Source organism: Kogia breviceps, chromosome 20 (assembly GCF_026419965.1).
Source record: "Kogia breviceps isolate mKogBre1 chromosome 20, mKogBre1 haplotype 1, whole genome shotgun sequence".
NCBI lineage: Eukaryota > Metazoa > Chordata > Mammalia > Artiodactyla > Physeteridae > Kogia > Kogia breviceps.
In genome coordinates, this window is record NC_081329.1 from 711,813 (window position 1) to 734,016 (window position 22,204).

At 44.5% G+C, this 22,204-nt stretch overlaps 1 protein-coding gene across 14 annotated transcripts in view; it reads right to left on the reverse strand.

Annotated features, from left to right (window-relative positions):
- The window catches only part of TENM3 (teneurin transmembrane protein 3), a 1,278,657-nt gene that overhangs the window by 427,873 nt on the left and 828,580 nt on the right, over positions 1 to 22,204 (reverse strand). For all 14 annotated transcript variants that reach the window (XM_067022810.1, XM_067022809.1, XM_067022808.1 and 11 more), the window contains one exon: positions 20,499 to 20,805. In XM_067022810.1, the coding sequence (XP_066878911.1) occupies positions 20,499 to 20,730 (232 nt within the window). In that variant the 5' untranslated portion in view covers positions 20,731 to 20,805. The remainder of the gene's footprint in view (positions 1 to 20,498; positions 20,806 to 22,204) is intronic.

Below are 22,204 nucleotides of genomic sequence, written 5' to 3' on the forward strand. Positions count from 1 at the left end.
GGGAATGTAAATTGACACAGCCACTATGGAGAACAGTATGGAGCTTCCTTAAAAAACTAAAAATAGAACTACCATACGACCCAGCAATCCCACTACTGGGCATGTACCCTGAGAAAACTGTAATTCAAAAAGAGTCACGTACCACAACGTACATTGCAGCTCTATTTACAATAGCCAGGACATGGAAGCAACCTAAGTGTCCATCGACAGATGAATGGATAAAGAAGATGCGGCACATATATACAATGGAATATTACTCAGCCACAAAAAGAAAGGAAATTGAGTTATTTGTAGTGAGGCGGATGGACCTAGAGTCTGTCATACAGAGTGAAGTAAGTCAGAGAGAGAAAAACAAATACCATATGCTAACACATACATATGGAATCTAAAAAAAAAAAAAAAAAGGTTCTGAAGAACCTAGGGGCCGGACAGGAATAAAACCACAGACATAGATAATGGACTTGAGGACACGGGGAGGGGGAAGGGTAAGCTGGGACGAAGTGAGAGAGTGGCAGGGACATATATACACTACCAAATGTAAAACAGCTAGCTAGTGGGAAGCAGCTGCATGGCACAGGGAGATAAGCTCGGTGCTCTGTGACCACCTAGAGGGGTGGGATAGGGAGGGTGGGAGGGAGGGAGACGCAAGAGGGAGGGGATATGCGGATATACGTATGCATATGGCTGACTCACTTTGTTGTACAACAGAAACTAACACAACACTGTAAAGCAATTATACTCCAGTAAAGATGCTAAAAACAAACAAACATCTGACCCTCTGAAATCAATGTCTCACAGTGATTCGAACTCTTCAGGGCTGTTTCTGAAATGCAAGCTAGAAAGCAAGCTGTTAGATTTCCTTACTAAATTGAAGTTTGCTTTTGCTCTCTTGGGAAAGAACACTAAACTTGATTTCCAATGGCCCTAAGTTAAAGCCACTTACTGGCTTCATTCAAGTCACTTCACCGCTCTATTGTTTCACTTTTCAGGGCTGTGATGACTTGGCTTGAGAGATGCTTTACTCTTTGGCAAAGCGTAAAGGAAACCATTGACAAAACAAAAAGACAGCCTACTGAACGGGAGAAGATATTTGCAAATGATAAGACAGATAAGCGATTAATTTCCAACATAGATAAACAGGTCACACAACAGCAAAAAAACAACCAACGTGATTTAAAAATGGGAAGAAGAACTGAATAGTCGTTTCTCCAAAGAGGAAATGCAGGTGGCCAAAGATACTCAACACTGCTAATCCTCGGGGAAATGCAAATCCAAACCACAGGGAGATACCACCCCACTTGTCAGAAGGGCTGTCATCCAAAGGAACACAAATAAATGTTAGCGAGGGTGTGGAGAAAAGGGAACCCTCCTGCACTGCTGGTGGGAATGTAAATGGATACAGCCACTGTGGAGAGCTGTGGGCGGGTTTCTCACAAAACTACAAATAGAACTACCGTAGGACCCAGCAATCCCACTCCTGGGTATACGTCCAATACCAACCCCAAAACACTAATTCCAAAAGACACATGCATCTCAATGTTCACAGCAATGTTATTTACAATTGCCAGAGTATGAAGCAACCTAAGTGTCCATCAACAGATCAATGGATAAAGAAGCTGTGTGTGTGTATATATATATATATTCCATTATATATATAACACTGAGGATATATATATACACACACACACACACACACACACACACATATATATATATATATATATATGGCTGAGTAGTATTCCATTATATATATAACACTGCGTGACAAATTTATATATATATATAAATAAATATACATATATATATTAGTCAGCCACAAAAAGAATAAAATTTTGCCATTTGCAGCCACATGGATGGACTTGGAGGCATTATGCTAAGTGAAATCAGCCAAACGGAGAAAGACAAATACTGTCTGATATCATTTGTAGAAGATGTGGAGAATCTGAAAAATACAGCAAACTGATGAATGAAGCAAACAAGAAGCAGACTCACAGGTACAGAGAACAAGCTAGCGGTTACCAGCGGGGGGGAGGGAAGCGGCGAGGACAATATACGGGGAGGGGAGCAAAAAAGGGTTATTAGGGAAGGATACGAAGTCGTATGTACGAATCTGTTGAAAACTGTGAAGCACTATGGAATTTAAAGAATGTGTCATTCAGTTTAAAACATTTTTCAAATTAAAAAGAGAGAGGCTTTCTGTAAAGGAGGCCAGCATAAAGGGAAGCACAATGGAAAATAACAGAAACTACGCACCTGGACAAATGTAACCATCACAGAGGAATGTGTAACCCGAGGGTGGGAACAAGACTGCTTTCCAGTAACTTTAGAACAGCCATGCCACCCCCGAGGCTGACTTTCCTTCATTCACAACTCCCTCCGCCCAGGGCTGCAAATTCCACTGCTGCTGACTCTCCTCTTAGGTTAAGGGTTCCTGCCTGTGGGATCTGGCGTTTTAATGCAGGCGCCCCTGGGGAGGTCGAGCTGTTCCATTGGAATGAATGAGTCCCTCAGATTGTTTCCTACCGTTCAGCAGTGTTCAGCAAGACGGGCCACACTCCCGGAAAGCCCGGGCAGTTCGGGCAAACAGAAGGGTTCCTGCCTGCGGGAAGAGGCGGCTGGCTGAGGTGCCGTGGGGCTGGGAATCCGGGCTTGGGCTGCGGTCCCTGGCGCTGGACTTTAGGTCAATGTGGAGACGTGGGAAGAGACTGGCAGGAGAAGGCGGCAAAGACGCTCTGGGACCGGACTAAAGACATGACCCTCTTGTCTAAACTCATCTTTGGCTTCAAGTAACGTGAAAGAGACGAGGATACATTTATTCTCACTTTCCATGGTTTCTTCCGATTGTGTTCTTTGCAGTGCTTCTAACACCATTACCGTCATGTCTTTCTTCACCCTGTAGAGTCTGTATATTAATTCTGTTGGCGGAGACTGGTGAGATCAGTATTTATCTCCTGCACGTTGAATTCTGATAACCTTGACCAGCAAGGCCAGCCACAGAGGCTCCCATTCCAATTTGAAACAGTCCCCCCAATAATACATTGCAGGGAGAACAAAGTGTACCTCAGGATGAAATTTCTTGTGATTCAAAGGCAAGGTTAGCGTGGCCTAGATTAGGCATTTTTGTTTCATGACACTCATAAATTGGAAAAATCTATACAAGAAAGACTGAATAAACAGCCCAGGCAGGTTGCGTTATTGAAAAAAGGTTCACATTTTGAAAAATGAGTGAGGGTATGTGACAAACTGGAAAGGACCACTTTCCCCCAGCACTGAGCACAGCTACCTCTTTAATAAAAGAAGGGGGGTGGGGAAAAAATGGCCTCTGTGTCACGTGGTGTCTACAACCTAGCCGGAACAAGAAGGGATTTCTCAAAGCTGAAATGCAGGTGACGTTCGCCAATAGGCAAGACACCTGCTACGTCTGGGTGAGCCGCAGAGGAAAAGCCTCCGTGTGACACGGGGCGACTGCAGAACCCACAGGGGTGGCTTCCACCATGAGGACCCACGGCCTTCTCTCCGCTCTTGCGTCTAGATTCTCTGACGCTGAGATCGTGCCCTTTCTCTCTCCCTGTTTCACTTGTTTCTTCTCTTTTCCAAAACTACTTTATTGAGATATTAACTCACAAACCATACAATGAACCTCCTTAAAGTGTACAAGTCAACGGGTTTCAGCACACATGTGGAGGTGTGCAAGTATCACCACAATCAATTTCAGAACATTTTTATCACCCTTGTACCTCTTAGCAGTCACCTCCATTTCCCCTTTTACCCCACCCTCCCCTCTAGCCCTAGGCAAGCACTAATCTACTTTCTCTCACTATAGATTTGTCTATTCTGGACATTTCGAAGAAACGGGGTCCTACAATATGTAGACTTTTGCGACTGGCTTTTTTCACTTGACATAGTGTTTTCAAGATTCGTCCATATTGTAACATGCGCCCGTAGTCATTTCTTTTTATGGCCAAATAATATTCCATTGTATAGACACATCACCTTTTATTTATCTGTTTATCAGTTAACGGACATTTGAGTTGTTTCCGCTTTTTGGCTATTATGAAAATGCTGCTATGGAACACCGTATGTTTTTATTTCTCTTGTGTATATACCTGTGAGAGGCATTGCTGGGTCACATGGTATTAGCTCCATGTTTAACCTTTTCAGGAGCTGCCAGACTGTCTCCATAGTGGCTGCACCACTTGACCTTCTGACCACAGGTGTATGAGAGCTCCGGTTTGTGTACAGCCTCTCACACACTTACGATCTGTTCGTTCTCTTGTATGCCACGCTGCAAGTGTGGACACCACACTGTAAATTTGCAAGGAGGAGTTGGACTGTAAGTCATTGGCACAGAAATTGGTACTGAAACCAGGAATTGTTCTCTTAAAAAGCAATGGATTCTGTGGGTCTGCTACACAATTTCATTATTCCTTTATCATCATTATTATGATGATGATTATTATTTGTGGTACGCGGGCCTTTCACTGTTGTGGCCTCTCCCCTTGCAGAGCACAGGCTCCGGACGCGCAGGGTCAGCGGCCACGGCTCACGGGCCCAGCCGCTCTGCGGCACGTGGGATCCTCCCGGACCGGGGCACGAACCCGCGTCCCCTGCATCGGGAGGCGGACTCCCAACCACGGCGCCACCAGGGAAGTCCTCCTTTATCATTTTTTTCTTTGCCTTCTATTATGCTGCTTTAGACTTTGAAAATATTTTTTCTGTTAAAGTTTAAATATTCTTTAGGGCTGAAAGTCTACCTCTGAGACTATATCCAAGAGAAATAAAATCACCTGGACTTAAACAGACATGTACAAATAATGTTTATTATGGCATGGTTGTAAAAATTAAAATAAGTGGAAAGTTTACCAGAAAGGGAACTTTTAAATACGTGATATCGTCCCTGCATGGAAGGCTATATGGCTAGCAGAAAGAGTGGGTTCGGACCTATGTTTTCTGTTCCGGAGGGAAGCCTATTACATATATTTTAAGTAAAAAAAATACAAGTTGTAAAGTAGTGTGTAGAGTATGATCCCATTTTTGGAAACTAAGAAAGAGACCCAACAGATTATATAAATGCTTATGGTTTCGAGCAGGAGTAAAGGTGAGGAGGGCCATATAACTGTCAAGATGGACCACACAGAAGATGTGCGCTTCCCTGGTGGCGCAGCAGTTGAGGGTCCGCCTGCCGGTGCGGGGGACGCGGGTTCGTGCCCCGGTCCGGGAGGATCCCACGTGCCGCGGAGCGGCTGGGCCCGTGAGCCGTGGCCGCTGGGCCTGCGCGTCCGGAGCCTGTGCTCCGCAACGGGAGGGTCCACAGCAATGAGAGGCCCGCGTACCGCAAAAAAAAAAAAAAAAAGAAGGAGATGTAAGTGAAGGAAATCAGTAATTTTCTCTTTTATAGTTTTGAATTTTTACTTTGCATGATAATTTCCATGAATTTAAAAACATAAGAATGAAGGATGAAAGTCTATCGTCTTTTAAGAAAACAAATGTATTTTCTTGATTTGCTGTTTAATAGCTCCCATTCAATAATTAGAAATGTAGTTTACTACCTTCCCTTGGAGAAGCTGGGTTTTAAAACTCCTTCCTCATTTACTGTAAAGAAATGACGTTGTGTAAGAAATACAGGAGCAGCGTTTTTCTCTTTACTCTTCCCTTCATCATATATGGACTTTTTTAAAGGAGAATAAGCGCCTCTTTCGTCTATAGTAACAAGCCCCGTAACTGAGCATAGGAAATGGAGAGGAGGATCCATATAAATGTAATACACAGAAATCAAGTAAGCTGTAACTGTCTGTAAGTATTTTCCGTGGCTGTTGTCAGCTTGGCTGGAATGATATATTTTCAGCCACGGAGGCCCCGTCCTCCAAGGGCGGAGCCTGACGCCGAACTGCAAATGGGACGAGCATTTCTTATTTGATGCTGGTGGAATTAGTGTCACCACCGTCTTATCTGGAGTTCCCTTTTTTGCTGTGTTTGTAAAACGATGAGAAGATCACAGAGTAAAACAAGCGTACGGAATTTGTTTCCCTTTGAGCCCCAATGCATATTTTCTGGGATACTCCAAACTTCCTTACGTTAAATTTGTCATTCTGTGAACAGAATACCCACCCTTGAACATGCAGTAGAAGCTCCAGTGAGGGTATAAATCTTGATTTACAGGATCCTACACAAAACTACACTTTAAAAATTAACTTAAAATCCCACTAAATACCTTAAGTTTCCCTACCCCATTTTACTCTCTATATAAAACGTAAATATTGTCGACAGTATTCTACAGCCTTCTCGATGTACCCACCCATGAGATATTAATATCTAATATTTCCAGAGGACAAAGGAAATGACCACCGTGCACCGTATTTACAATCCAATTTCTTACTCCAACTACGGGTCTAGTGGAAGCCACTGCAGGCTACACCCTCAGCATCATCCCGAACTCCGCTGTGACCTGTACGTGCCTGTCACTGCAAGTGTGTGGTTGAGACTCGAAGCGGGACTTGATGAGAAGCTCGAGAAGGGAAAACCCCAAGTGCATTTGCAAGCGGGGAAAGCAGGGTTAGAATGAACAGCCGCAGAGAATATGCATTTTCTTCAAGATGAGATGTGTGAAGCCCCCAGGGATGCTGAAGAGAAGCCGTGGTGGCTCAAACAAGAAAAAGGAGGTTGTGAGTCTGCTGACTTACAAAGAGAAAGCATCTTCTCAAGCAGGCACCACGAAGGATTTGGCTACCCCATCGCAGAACAGCGCAATTCTGACATCAGCAACCATTTGTAAGGAGGGTAATACCTTTAAGCTTGGTTTTTCTCAAAAGCATTCTGAAAATGAATTTGCTTTTGATTTTTTACCCAGTCATTATTTCTTTAGAACAACCTGAGACCCAGCGATGGATGCTAATACGCCTACAAGCCTGCAACGTATCTGCTGCTATCTGATAATCAAACTGCAGCAGGTGTTGGTATCAATATGCATGTGCTTTGGCGTGAAGCAGCAGGTGTTTAATAATTGTGACTGAAGCCGGGCCACAGTGACTCACAGTGGGGACCCAAACTCGGCAACGTGGCGAAGGGAGCCAGAGACAAGTGTAGCGGCACGCGGGTGCTCGGGACGTCAGACCAATAAAGGCCGAGGCAGGGGGCAAGGACCGCCCCTACTGTGTCCAGCGGAGAGCTATAAGCTACATCTATGTACTCACACCTTCTGGCAGGTCATCGACAAAGCGGGTTGGCTGCCAAGTCCGAAAGAGGCACTTAGCGACTTGACAGCCAAAATTAGTTAACAGTCAGTTAGGAAGGGGAGCTAAAAGAGGAAACTACGAGGAAACCATTCACATGAAACGGTGATAAACTGCAGCTCTGTAACTGGTGTCTTTAAGTACAGAAATTTAAGGCTGAGTAAACATGGCCATCCAAATCCTTTAATCCCACTGCTGTGGCATTTGTAGTGACTGGCGAGGATTAATCATTTTGATCTCTAAGTGAATCGTTTTACAGAGTTCATATTTGAAAGGAATAAACTTTGGAGTTGCAGTAATTAGCCTAGGGGATCTGATGTCTGTTTCAGGTTTTTGTCTTTCTTTATGAAACCCTGTTCTCCCAAAGAAAAGGTTTTCTTAGCACCAGGAAGTATTTCAGAAAACATGAAAAAGGGTTTCAGATTCCTTTCGTTTTTGTAAGATGACAGAGGTGAGGAGAAACACTGGGGAAATGAAAAGTTGGGATAGAACTGGAAACTCATAGCAGCATTAAGTGCTGAATGGTAAGACCATATGGTCATATTTCTTTTGAAGTCTAGGATCAGTTCCCATTATTCACTATAATGGCATCCAAGACTAAATGAAATCTCAGTCTTTAAAATTAAAAGCATTTTGCTCTTGGGTCTCAAATTTTCCTCTTTCACAGTTTCCAACATGCCTGAATGTTTAATCCATTTTCATAATGCAAAAAATACAAACGAACACAATAAAAATAAGAGTAAGGAAAAAATGGATATATTCCATTTCACTTCTAAAACAGGATAAAATGGTACAGAGAGACACACAATTAGTATCTTAATCGACAGAGTTATGAATATTATTTTTACATCTACCAAATGCTATTGGTGATATTCTAAAATTATACATACATCTTTCATGGCTTACATCTCAGAAATATGAATTTCATTCTTTTGACCTATCTGGAAACACACAATATGTGGAAAGATGTAAAAATTCTTTATCATTTTAGGGAATTCCAACATTAAAACTGCCCAAAAATGTAACCTATATCCGAGAGTTAAAAATGGACCTTTTTTTCTACTTTGGAAAAGGATGAAAATATCTGAAAGGCATGGTCCCAACTATATGCCACCAAGTCTACCTTCTTTCCCTCGGCGCTGCCCTGGAAGGGCTGGGGCTGCTATTATCTTAATGGGTAAAATGTCTTTATCCAGCAAAACACTGTCGTGCATTGGCAGCAGCGGTGGTCTCTAAAAGGACTGTGTCTGTGGTTCGGTGGAGACAATGTGACTGTCCCAGGACCAAGTGAAATGTCATCTTGGCTGAAGCTGGGTGAAAAGAGAAAGCAAACCCCAAACTTCGCATATTCAGCTGCACTCGTTTGAGCGCGCCTAGTTTGGGGGTTTGCTTTTTAAAATTATTACTGCTTAAGTAAGTTCTGTATGCAGTGAAGTGCAAATCTTAAGTGGACACTTCAGTGAGTTGTAACGTATGTTTCCACCAGGAAGCCAAACGAAACACGGCACGTCTCCATCACACCCACAAAGTTCCCGTATCCCCTGAAGTCAATCCCCGTCATCATAGGCAACTGCTGTTCTGACTTCTTTTATTATAGATAAGTTTTGTCTGCTCTTGAACTGAATATAAACAGTCATACAGTATCGACTCTGGGTCCTTCCACTTAACGGAGTGTTTTTGAGGTCCCTCCACATTGTTGCTTTATCAGTAATTCATTTTCGGTGTGAACAAGCTGCGTCTATTGCATAAATGGAACTACGATTTGTTACAGCCATTCACTCGGTGATTCCTGTTGGGGTTGATTATGAAGCAAGCTGCTAAGAAGATAAAGCTTCATTTGTCTTATGTAAATACTTAGGATGTGCATTGCTCGGTCAAAAGGAAGATGTTATTTTTAACTTTAGAGTTTCTGAAAATCTTGCCCTTCTACACTTTGCACTCCCATCCGCAGTGTACGAGAGTCCAGTGGTTCCACAGCCTCACAGATAGTTGGTGCTGTGGATTTTTTTACTTTCGCCATTCCAGTGGGCAAGTGGTCATATTTCATTGTAGTTTTAATTTTCAGTTCCCTGATGGCTAATGATGTTGAGCGCTGTTTCAGGTACTCCCTAGACATTTGTGTAGTTTCCGTGTAGTTTCTAAGGATTTCGTCCATTTTTAAATTGCATTGTTAATCTTTTTCTTATTGATTTATAGGAGCTCTTTATATAGTCTGGATATAAGTCCTTTGTCACATATATGACATATGTGTATATATGCATGCATATGACAAATATATATACTGTCATATATATATGTGTGTGTATGTATACATATATATATACATATATACAATTTTCTCTTACACTGCGGCTTGCCGTTTCATTTTCTTAAAGGTCTTTTCTGGTAAGTAGAAGTTTTAATTTTGATGAAGTCCAATTTATCAACTTTCTTTTTCTTTTTGCTTTGTCCTTTTTATGACCTAAGCTATCTATGCTTACCTCAGGGTTGCAAGCATATTCCAGAACATGGTTAGCTTTTTCTGTGGTTTTCTTAAAAGGGCTTGGTTTTTTCTTGGAAATTAGGAAAGTGAAAGAGTAGGTAAATAACAGGATCAGACTCTGTTTATTTCTGGCTCTGGAACTCACCAGCTGTTGACTGAGTGAGCATTTTCACAAGTCTGGGTCTCGGTTTTCCTCATCTATAAAACGGACTTAGAGGATCTCAGATACCTCCCAACCGTAAGTTTATGCAGGGGCATGAAGAAGGTAGCACAATGAACCATGAAACAGGGCGGAGAACAATAGTATCATGAGTCCAAGGGGAGGAAAAGGAAGAGACTAGACCTTGGTAAAAGTATGGGCCACAAGGGTTAAAATGTCCTTTAGTACCAGGGACTTTTGGTTTATATTTCATCCCTAAACTAAATCAGAGTCCCTGTGCCATGCTCCCACTGTGCCTGGAATTCATCCTGAATTGAAAACCAACCATCAGGACAGTGTGAACGTTAACGACGGTATCTGCCTGTCTGGAAAGCTGCTGTTCCTCCCCACTCCTACGGTTCCAAGACAGGGATAATTTTTGCCTTTGACCTTTGATGATTTAGAGCTCATAGCCCCGCTCTCCAAATACAACCTCTGTGAGCATTTTACTGTTTTTTCTTTCCTTTCTCTTTCTTTCTTTCTTTCTTTTTTTTTTTTTTGTAATTCTGCGAATGGATTTTGTTGTGTTTATTTCAATACTTTTAAGAGTTTTTGAGTCGTTTTGTGTGATGCAATTCACAAGTTGGTCTTTGCTTTAGGAATCAGTGTATCGCCTTTAGAAGTTGATCACGCATCACTACATATTGTTCAATGAAAACAACGAGGAGGGAGGCCAGACGGAACACGCAAGCGTATTAAGTCATCTGGATGGAAGGACACTCCAGTGTGTGACTTCAATGTACAAGGCCGTCTGTCTGAAAAAAACGTGTGCAGAGCTCCAAACAGGAACACTCGTCACTGTGGTTGCTTCTCCCATTCATTTTCTGCTCCCAAACTAGGAGGCACTTCCTCAGCAAATCACTGGTGGTCACCCGGCTCACAAATGCTCCACGAGGGGTGCCAGGACACGAGCTGTGCAGGGGGATGAGGGGCTCGGATGAGCTTCTGCTTTCCTCACGCTAACAGGAAAACTCATGACCTTTCCATGTGTTCACTGACCGCTTGAATTTGCTCTTCTGGGAGTCGAAGCTATTTCCCACTGGGCTGTCTTTCTGTTTTCAATTTGTAACAGTCATCTTACTTTATTTTATACGTGTGTATGTGTGTGTGTGTATCTTTTATCTATCACATGGATTATAAACATATTTCCCAACAAAATAATTTTGTTCATGGTATGCTTATTATTATTTATATTTTGTATAAAAGATTTTCAGTAAAAAATAATCATATAAGGCTTCTCTTCTGTTTTTTTAAAAATTTCAATTAGAATGGTCTCCTCTATTCTCGGGATGTACATACAGTCCCTGGGGCAGGCCGTGTCGATTCACAACCACTTCTTCCTTGCCGCCCCCTGTTATAAAAGCTGGAAAGCAAAAATAGTAAAAGTCCCCTCTTCTCATGCAGCTAAGCGGGGCCAAGTATAACAGTTCTGAAAAGAAGAGATGCAAGAAGATGTCTCTGGGGAGTGAAAAGAAGTTGTCCAGTGGAGAGAAACCCTTCTCACTTTTGCTTTGCTTCTATTTCAACAGGAATGTGAAACTGCGGCAAACATCTGGGGATGCCCAGGACGAAGGCCACGTGCTACAGGTGACCGAACCAAGAAAGGCAGAAGGTACCCGGGGCCTCGACGGTGTCTCTGAACGCCGGGCGGGCTGCCTCGAGACTTCTTGTTTGGTAAGAAAATAATTCTGCTGTTAGGTGTTTAAACCATTGCTTCTGGAACTTTCTGCTACACTCATATGGATCAAGTCATTGCTACTTTATTCAGTCTCTCAAATTAACTTCTAGAATTCTTATTGCTTTATTTTTTACATTTGCCTTTAATCCATCTTACTTTAGTTTTGAGTATGCTGAAAGATACGGGTCCAATTTTATATTCTGCCAGACGGATAACCAGTTGTTGCAGCGCCATTTATCAAATCCCAATGAAGAGAAAGACCATTTTTTGTTTTACGCTAAATTTCCCTGTATGCTAGGATCTATTTCCGAACTATTAGCTGACTCCGCTGATCAACTTGACTGTATTTAAGCCAGTATCTTATAGATGTGATTACATGGCTTTATAGTATTTGAAAAAATATATGGTAAGGTCATTTTATCCTCACTTTTGAATATATTTTTGACATTTATTCTTCCACATTAATTTTCAGACCACTTCCTCCAATTAAACATAAACCTTGACTTCTATGCATTTATTTTCATAGAACTGATATTTTTCTATCTGTCTTCCCATCTGAAAACATTGACTGTCTTTCCATTTATTCACATCTGTTTTCTGTCTCACAATAATATTTACAGATCTCTTCATATTAGGTCCTATACCACTCTTGTTAAAATTTATTCCAGAGAACTTTATAGTGTTTCTGGCCATTGTGGTAGGATATATTTTTCTGACTGCCAAATTTAGCCAATTATTGTTTCATAAGTACTTAATGGTATATAACATGCATCAGGTATTATTCTAAGCAGTTTACATATATCAACTCATTTCATTCTCAACAAACTATAGATTGAAAGCTAAAGCACATAGAATGTGCTAATGTACATAGAAGGAAACTGAAGCGCAGAGAAATTAAGTAATTTGTTCAAGCAAGTTGCTTGGCCAAAATTAGGTAACTTGCCGCTTGGTTAATGAATGGCAGATGTGGGTCTCAAACACATATCATCTGCATCCAGAATACATACTCTTAACCATTATGCTATATACACTACCAGTGATGTCCATATATTTATTTTGCATCTACCCAAGTACCAATTTGCTTCAAACTTTAAAAAAATTTTTCTAGTGTTTTTTATTTCACATGGTTTTTTGTATGTACAAAAACATATTTAGCAAAAGTCACATATTTAGCAAAAGTGCTAATTTTTTTTTTAAAAAAATATTTATTTATTTTTGCTGTGTTGGGTCTTCGTTTCTGTGCGAGGGCTTTCTCTAGTTGTGGCGAGCGGGGACCACACTTCATCGCCGTGTGCGGGCCTCTCTTGTTGCGGAGCACAGGCTCCAGATGCTCAGGTTCAGCGGCCACGGCTCACGGGCCCAGCCGCTCTGCGGCACGTGGGATCCTCCCAGACCGGGGCTCGAACCCGTGTCTCCTGCATCGGCAGGCGGACTCTCAACCACTGCGCCACCAGGGAAACCCAAAAGTGCTAATTTTAATGTTTTCCAAAATACATATCAATTGTTTCATTTTCTTCTCTTACTACAATTGCTAAAATGTCTAAACAATTTTGCATAGTAATTGTGAGGGTAGGTGAGCCTTTTTTGTGTTACTGATTTTAACTGAAATGGTCCTAGAATCTTACCCTTGAGAATGCTGTTTAATTTTTTGGATTGATCATCTCATACGACTAACATATTTTTTTTTCCTTCTTGTTTACTTAGTGAGTTTTATTTTAATAAGGAATGGGTTTAAAATTTTATCCCAAACCTTTTCATCATCTAGTGATAAGATCATGCTTTTCTACATTGATTTATTAATCTAATTATGTTAATAGATTTCCCAACATTGAAAAATCCTTGCATCGTCACCAAGGATTAGTAACCACTTGGTTATTAATCTGGTCCAGACTGTTATCCTTTTTATACATTGCTAGATTCTTTTTTTTTTTTTTTGCGGCACGCGGGCCTCTCGCCGTTGTGGCCTCTCCCGTTGTGGAGCACAGGCTCCGGACGCGCAGGCTCAGCGGCCACGGCTCACGGGCCCAGCCGCTCCGCGGCACGTGGGATCCTCCCGGACCGGGGCACGAACCCGCGTCCCCTGCATCGGCAGGTGGACTCTCAACCACTGCGCCACCAGGGAGGCCCACATTGCTAGATTCTTATATACAAATAGTTATTTAGAGTTTTTATTGCATACATATTGAGAAGAAATTTTGGTCTAGATAGTTTCTTTTTTGTACTACGTTAATCAACTTTTGTTGTTAAGGTTATGTCAACCTCACAATATGAATTTTAGTGCTTTCCATCTTTTTCTTTTGTTTGTTTGTTTTTTTTTGTGTGTGTTGAATAGCTTTTTGAACTATGGACTTAGCTGTACTTTGAAGGTTATGTAAAATTTACCTAGGAACCTCTCTGGTACTTTTTAATGGCGCCCCTTTTAATCACCTTTCTAATCTCTTTTGAGGTAACTGATTCTGATGGCTTTTCTCCATGTTTTGAAATAATTTGGGGTTGATCATATGTTACTAAGAAAACAAATTTCCCTAGATTTAAAAAAATGTGTTGTTTGGAGCAGTTCCTTTTCATTGTTATGATGTCTTCAGTATCTCTGCTTATTTTCGTTCTCATTATTCTTTAATTGGGACCATCGGGGCTTTCTGGTTTCTTAGACTTTTTAAAGAATCAACTTTTTGTTTGTTTTAACTTCAGTTTGTCGTGATGATCTACTTCTTCCTATTTTCCTTTGGTTTCTTTTTTCTGATATTTTACTTATTTCTTAATATATATAGTATGTTCGTTTTTGTTGGTCTTTTTAGATCCGTTTCTGAAGGAGGTGAACCATAATATCCCACAACAAATGTGTTTTCACAACATTTTTTTCCCTAAAAGCTTTTGCTTTGTAAATTTAGCTACTACATTGTTTAATGTAGGCACTTTAAGAGTATCATTCATCCTGTTGTCTCTTACCATTTACTTCACGGTCCTCTTTACCCTGATTACTGTTGCTAATTGTAAATTCCACCTTTCCTAATATTAATACCGCCAATCCTACTTTCTTTTGGTGTGTATTCACCTGATATCTCTTTATATCCATCTCTTTATTCTGAACCACTTTTTACCATTTTAAGTCTGTTTCTTATACATACCAATGACGTTTATAAGTCACTTGGTTAGTTTCCGTTTGTGTCACAGTTCAGTCCATGTCTGTTTCATGTTTCACGTCACAGTTCAGTCCATGTCTGTTTCATGTTTCACGTCACAATTCAGTTCAGGTCTGTTTCATGTTTCACGTCACACGGGAGAGGTCATGTCCTCCATCTTATTTTATGCTTATTCATGATTTTACCTGTTTCCTCTTTTTCCTTGGAGCCGTTTTTGCTAAATTGATCAGATTGCTATTCATGCCTTTTGCCCCCTGCCAATTAGGTAGGTCTATTGTGCTTTCTTCATTTCACTAATGATTACCTGCCCTTCCCCGACATTCATATCCAAATGCGTATCGTTCATGACTACATGAATGCAAGATAGCAACTATTCCCCTCCACTACAGGTCCATTCCATAACGGTTTCTCCCCTCTTCCTTCAGAGGAGATTTTTGGAACACTTTAAATTTCCCTACCAGCTTCTCCCAACTATTGCATTTGGCCGATAGGGAGGGAGTTTTGTTTCTAGTCTTTTCTTAGGGTTTCGCTTGTAGTGGTTCTTGCCCATTTGCACTCGCTCCGTCGTCGTTTGGGGTTGAACCGCTTACACGCTGCACGGTGGGTGCTTCAGCACCTTTGCCTTGCCTCCCACAGGTGCTGACTCTGATTCAGTCGGTATCACTTCTTGACGGCTTCAGATGGTGCCCACTGGTGAGACAGCCTCTGAACCTCTGCATGTCCCTAAGCACCTGGCACTTACTCTGAGAGATGGAAGCTATCTTCTCTGCGTACGGAACCCCTGGGTGGTAGAAGTTATTCTGTTGTCCTCTGGTTCTCACTGTTGATGGTGAGAGACTCATTAGTTTTATATTTGTCTCTTTTGTAAATCACAAGAAGAGTGACTTGTTTTTCTTTCTCTAGAATCTTGTAAAATATCTTTATCCACAAAGTTAAAGAATTTCTCTAGGATGTGTTAAGGTGTGCGTGTGTGTGTGTCTGAGTCATTTCTTCGACTTGCTCTTCGAAGCCAGCCGTTTGGGTCTCAGCGATGGCCGCCCTCTCTCCTTCAGCCCGTGTGTCTGTCACATTGTTTGGGTTTGTAAGTCACGGCTTTCCCCACCTTAGCATCGGGCTGTCGCTGCCGGTCTTGCAGCCGCGCTGGGCTTCTTGGTACTTAGATACCTGAGGGCGCTCTCACTCTAGTCTTTCACTTCGGCTCGGTTCTCCTTCTCTTCGCCGCTGCTCATTTGCACTCGGAGCCTCCCGACCTGTTTTGTACCCACCCTGCCTCCTGCCCGCTGGGCGCCACGAGGCTCGCCGCTGCTTTCCTGGGGGCCGCCGCGGAAGCAGGGACGAGCCTTTCCGCGGCCTGGGTGCCGGGGCCGGCGCTGCCGCAGCATCCGAGGGGGGAAAGGGCGTCCGATGGGGCTCCCGCAGCTCCCGAGGGACCACGCAAGGCAGCCGCCCCTGCAGCACGACGCGCGCCCCAGCGAGGAGTGTGCGAGGCGCCGCGAAACCACGGCACCCGCTCGGCCCCCCACGCCGCGGCCTCGCCCCGCTTCGAGCCGCCGTCCGGCCCGAGAGGAAAAGCGCCTGCGTCGGCTTTGTCCGTCAGGGCCCTCAGAGGGTTCTAGACCCCGCCTGCAGCCATATCACCGCTCAGCTCGGGGGGGCAAAGGGCCAGCTGGGAGGTGGGTAAGTGAGGCGTCACTCGAGCGCCCCTGACACCCGAGTCCTGGAGGCCCGTTTACAGAAGCGCCTCTAATGTCCCTTTGCTTCGCACAAGAGGGTTACACTCGGCAAGGGAAAGCTCTCGCATCGGGAATCGTGCATGAAAGATGGACTGCGACTCGGGACACAGCCCACCAAGGAGGTGCAGCAGAGGCCTCAGGCCTGCTGGGGTCTTACTTTCCCACTGAGCCTGCTGCAAGTGGCCTTGAGCCAGCAACGTCACGAGGCGGGCAGTCGTGTCTGGGGGGTCGGGGGTGCTGAGCGCTCCCGGTGACGAGGGGCTGAGACAAATCCCAAAGCGGCGGGTGAGGAGAGGGGAGAGTTTCTGGGACCAGAAGGAAGCGGTCAGGGAGCCCCACGCAGAAATCGGTGAGGCTCTCTCCGTCCGGCTGCCCTCCTCCTCCGCTTTCCTACTTTGTAAACTTATGATCTAGCTCGGTTTCGGGGGTGTACAAACACAGACATAATGCTGTCTGCTTTTCCAATTTAAAAGCAGATAACCTTCCTCCCCTGACATTCTATAAGTGAGGAGTAAATGGTAGGCTTTTCATTGTAACATTCTGAAATTCACAGCCGCGACACTGGTGACTGACTAACGGGTAAACGCTTCGGGCTAAGACTGTCTCAGAGGTGTTTCCCTTTTTCCCAGGGTCAGGGTCCTGTGGAAGACGAGCGTTCCCACATCCAGATGTCACCGCATCTCAAAATTCACCTTCGTGGCCAACATTCCGCAGTGGAGCTGATGAGCTTTCTCGTTTGGTCAAGGACATTACAGGCAATGTACGCAGTGCTGAGAAGAAAAGACCTTTTATGTTACCACTTCTCTAAAAACTGCGGGATGATCTTATACAGCTGTTTCATGAGAAATGTGTCTCAGATCTGGCAGGATAAATTCCCCTCAAAGACGAAACAAAGAAAATAGTACCCAAGAATGCCAAAGAAGCCGCGATGAGCCGTCACACCTACAGAGAGCTCCACAGCTGCTAAAAGGACCGCTATTGCCACCAACGAGTAAACCACATGGAGAGACTTAAAAGGAGAGAAAGAGGTCTGTGTGAGAACCAGTCAAATGACACATCACTGTGAAAAGGAAAGCCTCCTTAGCTTGACAGTATCTAAATGTAACACGTAATTAACAATAGTCACCTGCCAGTCAGTAAAGCCATAAAAAATGATTACAATTAAGTTTGATAATAGGCCATACAATTGGTCGATAAAAATAAAACTATTGCATTTCTGTTTTTTATAGTTGACTCAAATCATTGCAGTTCTAGATGTGAACTCTGAATGTAATTGCATTCACAGGCCTCTCTACTTATCCCTCCCTCCAGCTGAAGCTGCACGTTCCTGTGTCCTTCAGAGAAGGAGTGGGCTGGGTCTGGCAAGGCGTCTTGAAACGCCATGGACAAGCTCAATTGGCGCGCTTCTCTGCAAGAGTTTCAACGGTCTTTGGCTTCTATTAGTATTTTTAATCTCTCATTTTTATTATGTGGATGATGTCAGGAGCTGTGGCAGGAAGCACATTTTGTCAATTAAATAATTAATACCGCAGCTTAATAGTCAGGGAGGAAAAATGGACATGTGTCAGGCTCAAAGAAAGTGAAAGGCTGGGAGGAGTTTTTCATTATGCTTTTGCCCGGGAAACACATCATCTGAGAGCAGACTTTTCCTTCTTCCTTTCTCACCTCACCTCCCGCTCCTGCTACAAATATTCCCCGCGTCAGACCAGAGGAAGGAAAAAGCATTTGCAATGCTTCCGTCTTCCCCATCACAAAATCACGTCCGTCTTATCTCCTAAATATGTGTCCTGGCTCCTCACTTCTCTCGATCGGTACCATCAAAACTGGCCAAGACGTGACTCCAGGAAACCAAAGGGCAGGCGAGGCTCGCGCCGAGTTGCCCGGTTCCCGCTTTGGCGACTGCGCAGAGGTCGGACGCCTGAGCAGCCGGAGGCAGACAGGCCTGGGCTCAAGTCCCAGCACGGCCCGCGCTGGCCATGGGGTGTCAGGCCCCCGGGCCTCGAGCGCCTCCGGCTGCGAAAGGACGATGCCCCGGGCCCTGCAGCCCGAGGCGCGGCGAGGGGTCAGCGCCGGCAGCGACTGGGACGGGGCGAGGGAGCAGCTCGCCGCAGCTGACAACGGCAGGGCGCGCTCCGCCTACGTTTCGAACACGTCGAGGGGCTGGTAGCGCCTCCGCTCGCTGCACTTCCGCTTCTCCTTGCAGCTCCGCTCTGCAACCTCTTCGCACCGCTGCACTTGGCCGCTCCTGACACGAGGCCCCTGCCGGCTGCCGTGCCCTCTGGCCCGTTCGCTCTCCGGTCCTTGGCTGGCGAGGAGCTGGCTGAGCGGGTGTGCGGTCCCCTAAGCCTGTGGCTCCGGGGTTTCCACAGACGGCCTCGCCGAGTCATCAGCGACAGCCTGCGCTGGACTAACGCCGCCCGGGAGGTGAACGTTTCCGCTCGCTGTGTCTAAGCCATGAAGCATCCTCCTCGCCGCCTAAACTGGACGCTTGCTTGGGGCGGAGGTGCGCTCCCTCGGCGCATAGGGCCACGTGTGCTGCCTTTTCCCCTGTCACAGTACTGCACCATGTAGGGTTTTCTTTGCCGATAGGGCTCGAAAAGTTATTTTTGTTACAAAAGGAGAGACTTCACACCGGGTTCAGATTGCCCGCATTTCTACAGTACCTGCTATTTTTGAAACTGGTGAAAAATGTACTCTGATAATCGCTGTTCACGGTGTAGAGGTTATGAAAGAAGAAATCGGGTTTCGAATGATCACACATATGGGATAATGAACTCAAGTCCCTTAATTTAGCAAGAGTGCCTATCTCAAATATCTGTTCTGTATGTCCCTGAAAAACGGGATTTGAAATGTTCAGCAAGTTTTTCCTCTTTCATATAATTTGATACCTGTAATTAGCAAGGCATGCTTTCGCGGGGAAAACAATCTCTCTCTGGCAAATCAGATGAGGCTTCTTGACGTAAACTGGTTTGGGCGAGGGAACGCTATTTCAGTCTATGGAGGATGGCTCCTTCCACAACGCAGAGAAGGAAAGAACCATGGAAAAGCTTCAGACTTTGGAAGGATTTACAGCACTGTTACTTTTTCTTAAACCTGTTCCCGCTCAGCAGCGAACTGTCTGTAAGGTGACTGGAAAAGAATGAATATATTCTTTATTTTTCCTCGTTTCTTGGTAACATTAGCTACGGGATGCTCAGCTCCAGGCAAATGAACTGTGCAATGCAGACGTAAGAGGATTTTATTTTTATTCGTGGCAATGTTGCCCACACCTCAAGACTGTGCTCGAAGAAACAAAATGTCCCTATGTATGCCTACTTTTAAAGAAGCTACTGTCTTTAAAGCATGGGAATCAGTAGAGTTAGGACTCTGAAGTCAAGTTACAGAGGTCACTGTTGCACTGGTAGAACACGCCGGCAGAAAGCAGAGTGTAAAAACGTTCAACGAACACACGTGAATGACCAAACCATAACGGATGACATTATGGGCAACTAGGATGTTTAAAGGTCTGAGCTTAATGTCCCAGATCGCCTCCGAGAGAGAAAATGGAACCCTTGTGACGCAGGCTCTTCCATAAACGGACGCAAACAGCTGGGCCAGATGGATGGGGAGGTGACCCAGAGGAAGAATTCTCACTTTCTTATGAGGGGAGATGAGTTTCCTCCTCACACCAGTTCTAACTACAGAAACAGTGTCTGTGTGCACCTTCCCGGGCCTGGCGGGGAGCCCTGGAGCCCTGGGTTTCACGTTCACGCACCAACGCTTTGCCCACGTGCAGAACCGCGACCTCACGTACGCAATGCGGGGTGCGGGAGGGTTCTCTACGCGGGTCCGTACCTGCATCTGGGTCCCTGTGTCCATAGGTGGCTTTCTACTTTTAATGTGGGATACTGTGGGATCATCTAATATCTCAAAGTCTAAATCAGAGCACAGGACATCAATCTAAGAAATAATCGTATCACCTCGAAGGGAAAAAAGTGACACCCGCAAGTCAGCGGGAGCTGAGCGCGCTTCGTTTTACTAGAACAATGACCTACCTTGTCTGGTGAACTCATCTGCTTCTCTGTGCACCAAATCCTTCACTCTGTTTCCATAGAGCAGCCGCGAGGAATCGTGATCAAAAGCTTTCAGGGTTTCGCTGGAACTGTAAGACTTCTGGGTAGGGACCCTGCACTCCTCGTCGTCCGCTGAGGAGTTAGTACCGCGTCGCTCCTTCTCCCGTCTGTTCCTGGTCAGGGAGCAGGAAAGCCGATGTTCTTTCACATCCATACTTCATTCCCTCTGGGCGCCCCTCAGTCCCGGCTCCGGTGCGGTACACTCAGGGCTCCATCCCCATGGGCCTGTCTGGGAAGATAAAAGGTTCGCATGATGTCAGCATCGCGTTCCCCTACAAACTGACTACAGCCTTCTCAATCTGGAGAATGCTGGAAAGTAAGGGCATTATTGCTTATCGAGGAGACTTGCTTTCCGCAAGAAATGAAAACTCGCGAGGTCGGTGTCAAAGGCCCTGTGTTATCCGGAGGTGAGGCACACGTTCTGGAAATGAGAGTTATGGGCGCTTGTCGAAGCTACTAGATCTGATTTCGCACGTTAATACAAACACAAATTAAGCTCAACCACAAACTTTGATACAGAAGCTAGCTAAAAATTGGTCTCGACAGTTCCTGAATTTTCCACAATGGAAAAGTTTCCTCTTGCTGCATTTTCTCCATTCATAAAAGATTCCCTTTCTTTTTCTTACAAAAATGTATACATACTACTTTTCTTTCTTTTCTTTTTTTTTAAAGAGCAGTAGGAAATTGGGAGCTTCGCAGAAGAAAAACTTTGTCAAGTGCATTGAACACTTGATTATTTTTCACAAAGACGTTTCCTTCAGAGGGCACAGTTATCATGTGTTAATGACCTGAGTGTCTTGACAGGTGGAAAAAAGGGGATCCTTCTCTCCTACTCCTCCCCTTCAAAAGCATTGTGCTTTCTAGAAAATGAATTTGATCAGCACTATCTTGATTTTTAAGGCAATTCAAGTAGCTAAATTGATGGGATAGTTTCTTGCAAGGGCCGGTAGCAAGAATAAGTTAGAAGGAGCAGGGCGAATTGTGTTTCTCTGCCTAGCAACTCTCTTTTTCCTCAATATGCTAAAAGGACAGTGGTTAGGGTGGGTAGAAAAGGCTCTGCTGCTGAAGATACAGGGCCCAGAAGAGCGAGGGCCGTATCCACATTTTACGTGGTCCAGGGCTGATCCACATTCTACGTGGTCCGCCTTTCTTTATTCTTTCTCCTTTTGTCTTTCCTTTTAATCTGAAGGTCCCTGAAGGCCTTGTCTTCAGCATTCAGTGTCTTCTCTGCCCACTCCTTTCCTAACCTCACTTTGTATTTGAGTGATTCCATAATCAACCTGAAACGAACGATCCCTGGTGGCCCCAGGTCTTCTCTTGGGCTCCACGTCCTTAGGGCTGGGACTTGTATTTAGCCATTTCCTCCTGCGTAGACTCCTTCTCCGGAAGAGTCTCTCCCCCTCTCCTCATCCTCGGCCATCATGATACACATCACACTGCTCTCTCTAAATGTGCTTCCAACTCGGACTCTCTTGGCTGACTCTGAGTCGCCCACATCGGCTCAGGTTACATCTACACTGTCAACAAGTCGTGATTCTTTCTGAGCAAAATTACGACCCCTTTCACTTTCTAACTTCTGCCTTCCTTCCAGCGATAAGGAGAGGGGGGAAAGCCTGGGCTGGAATGAC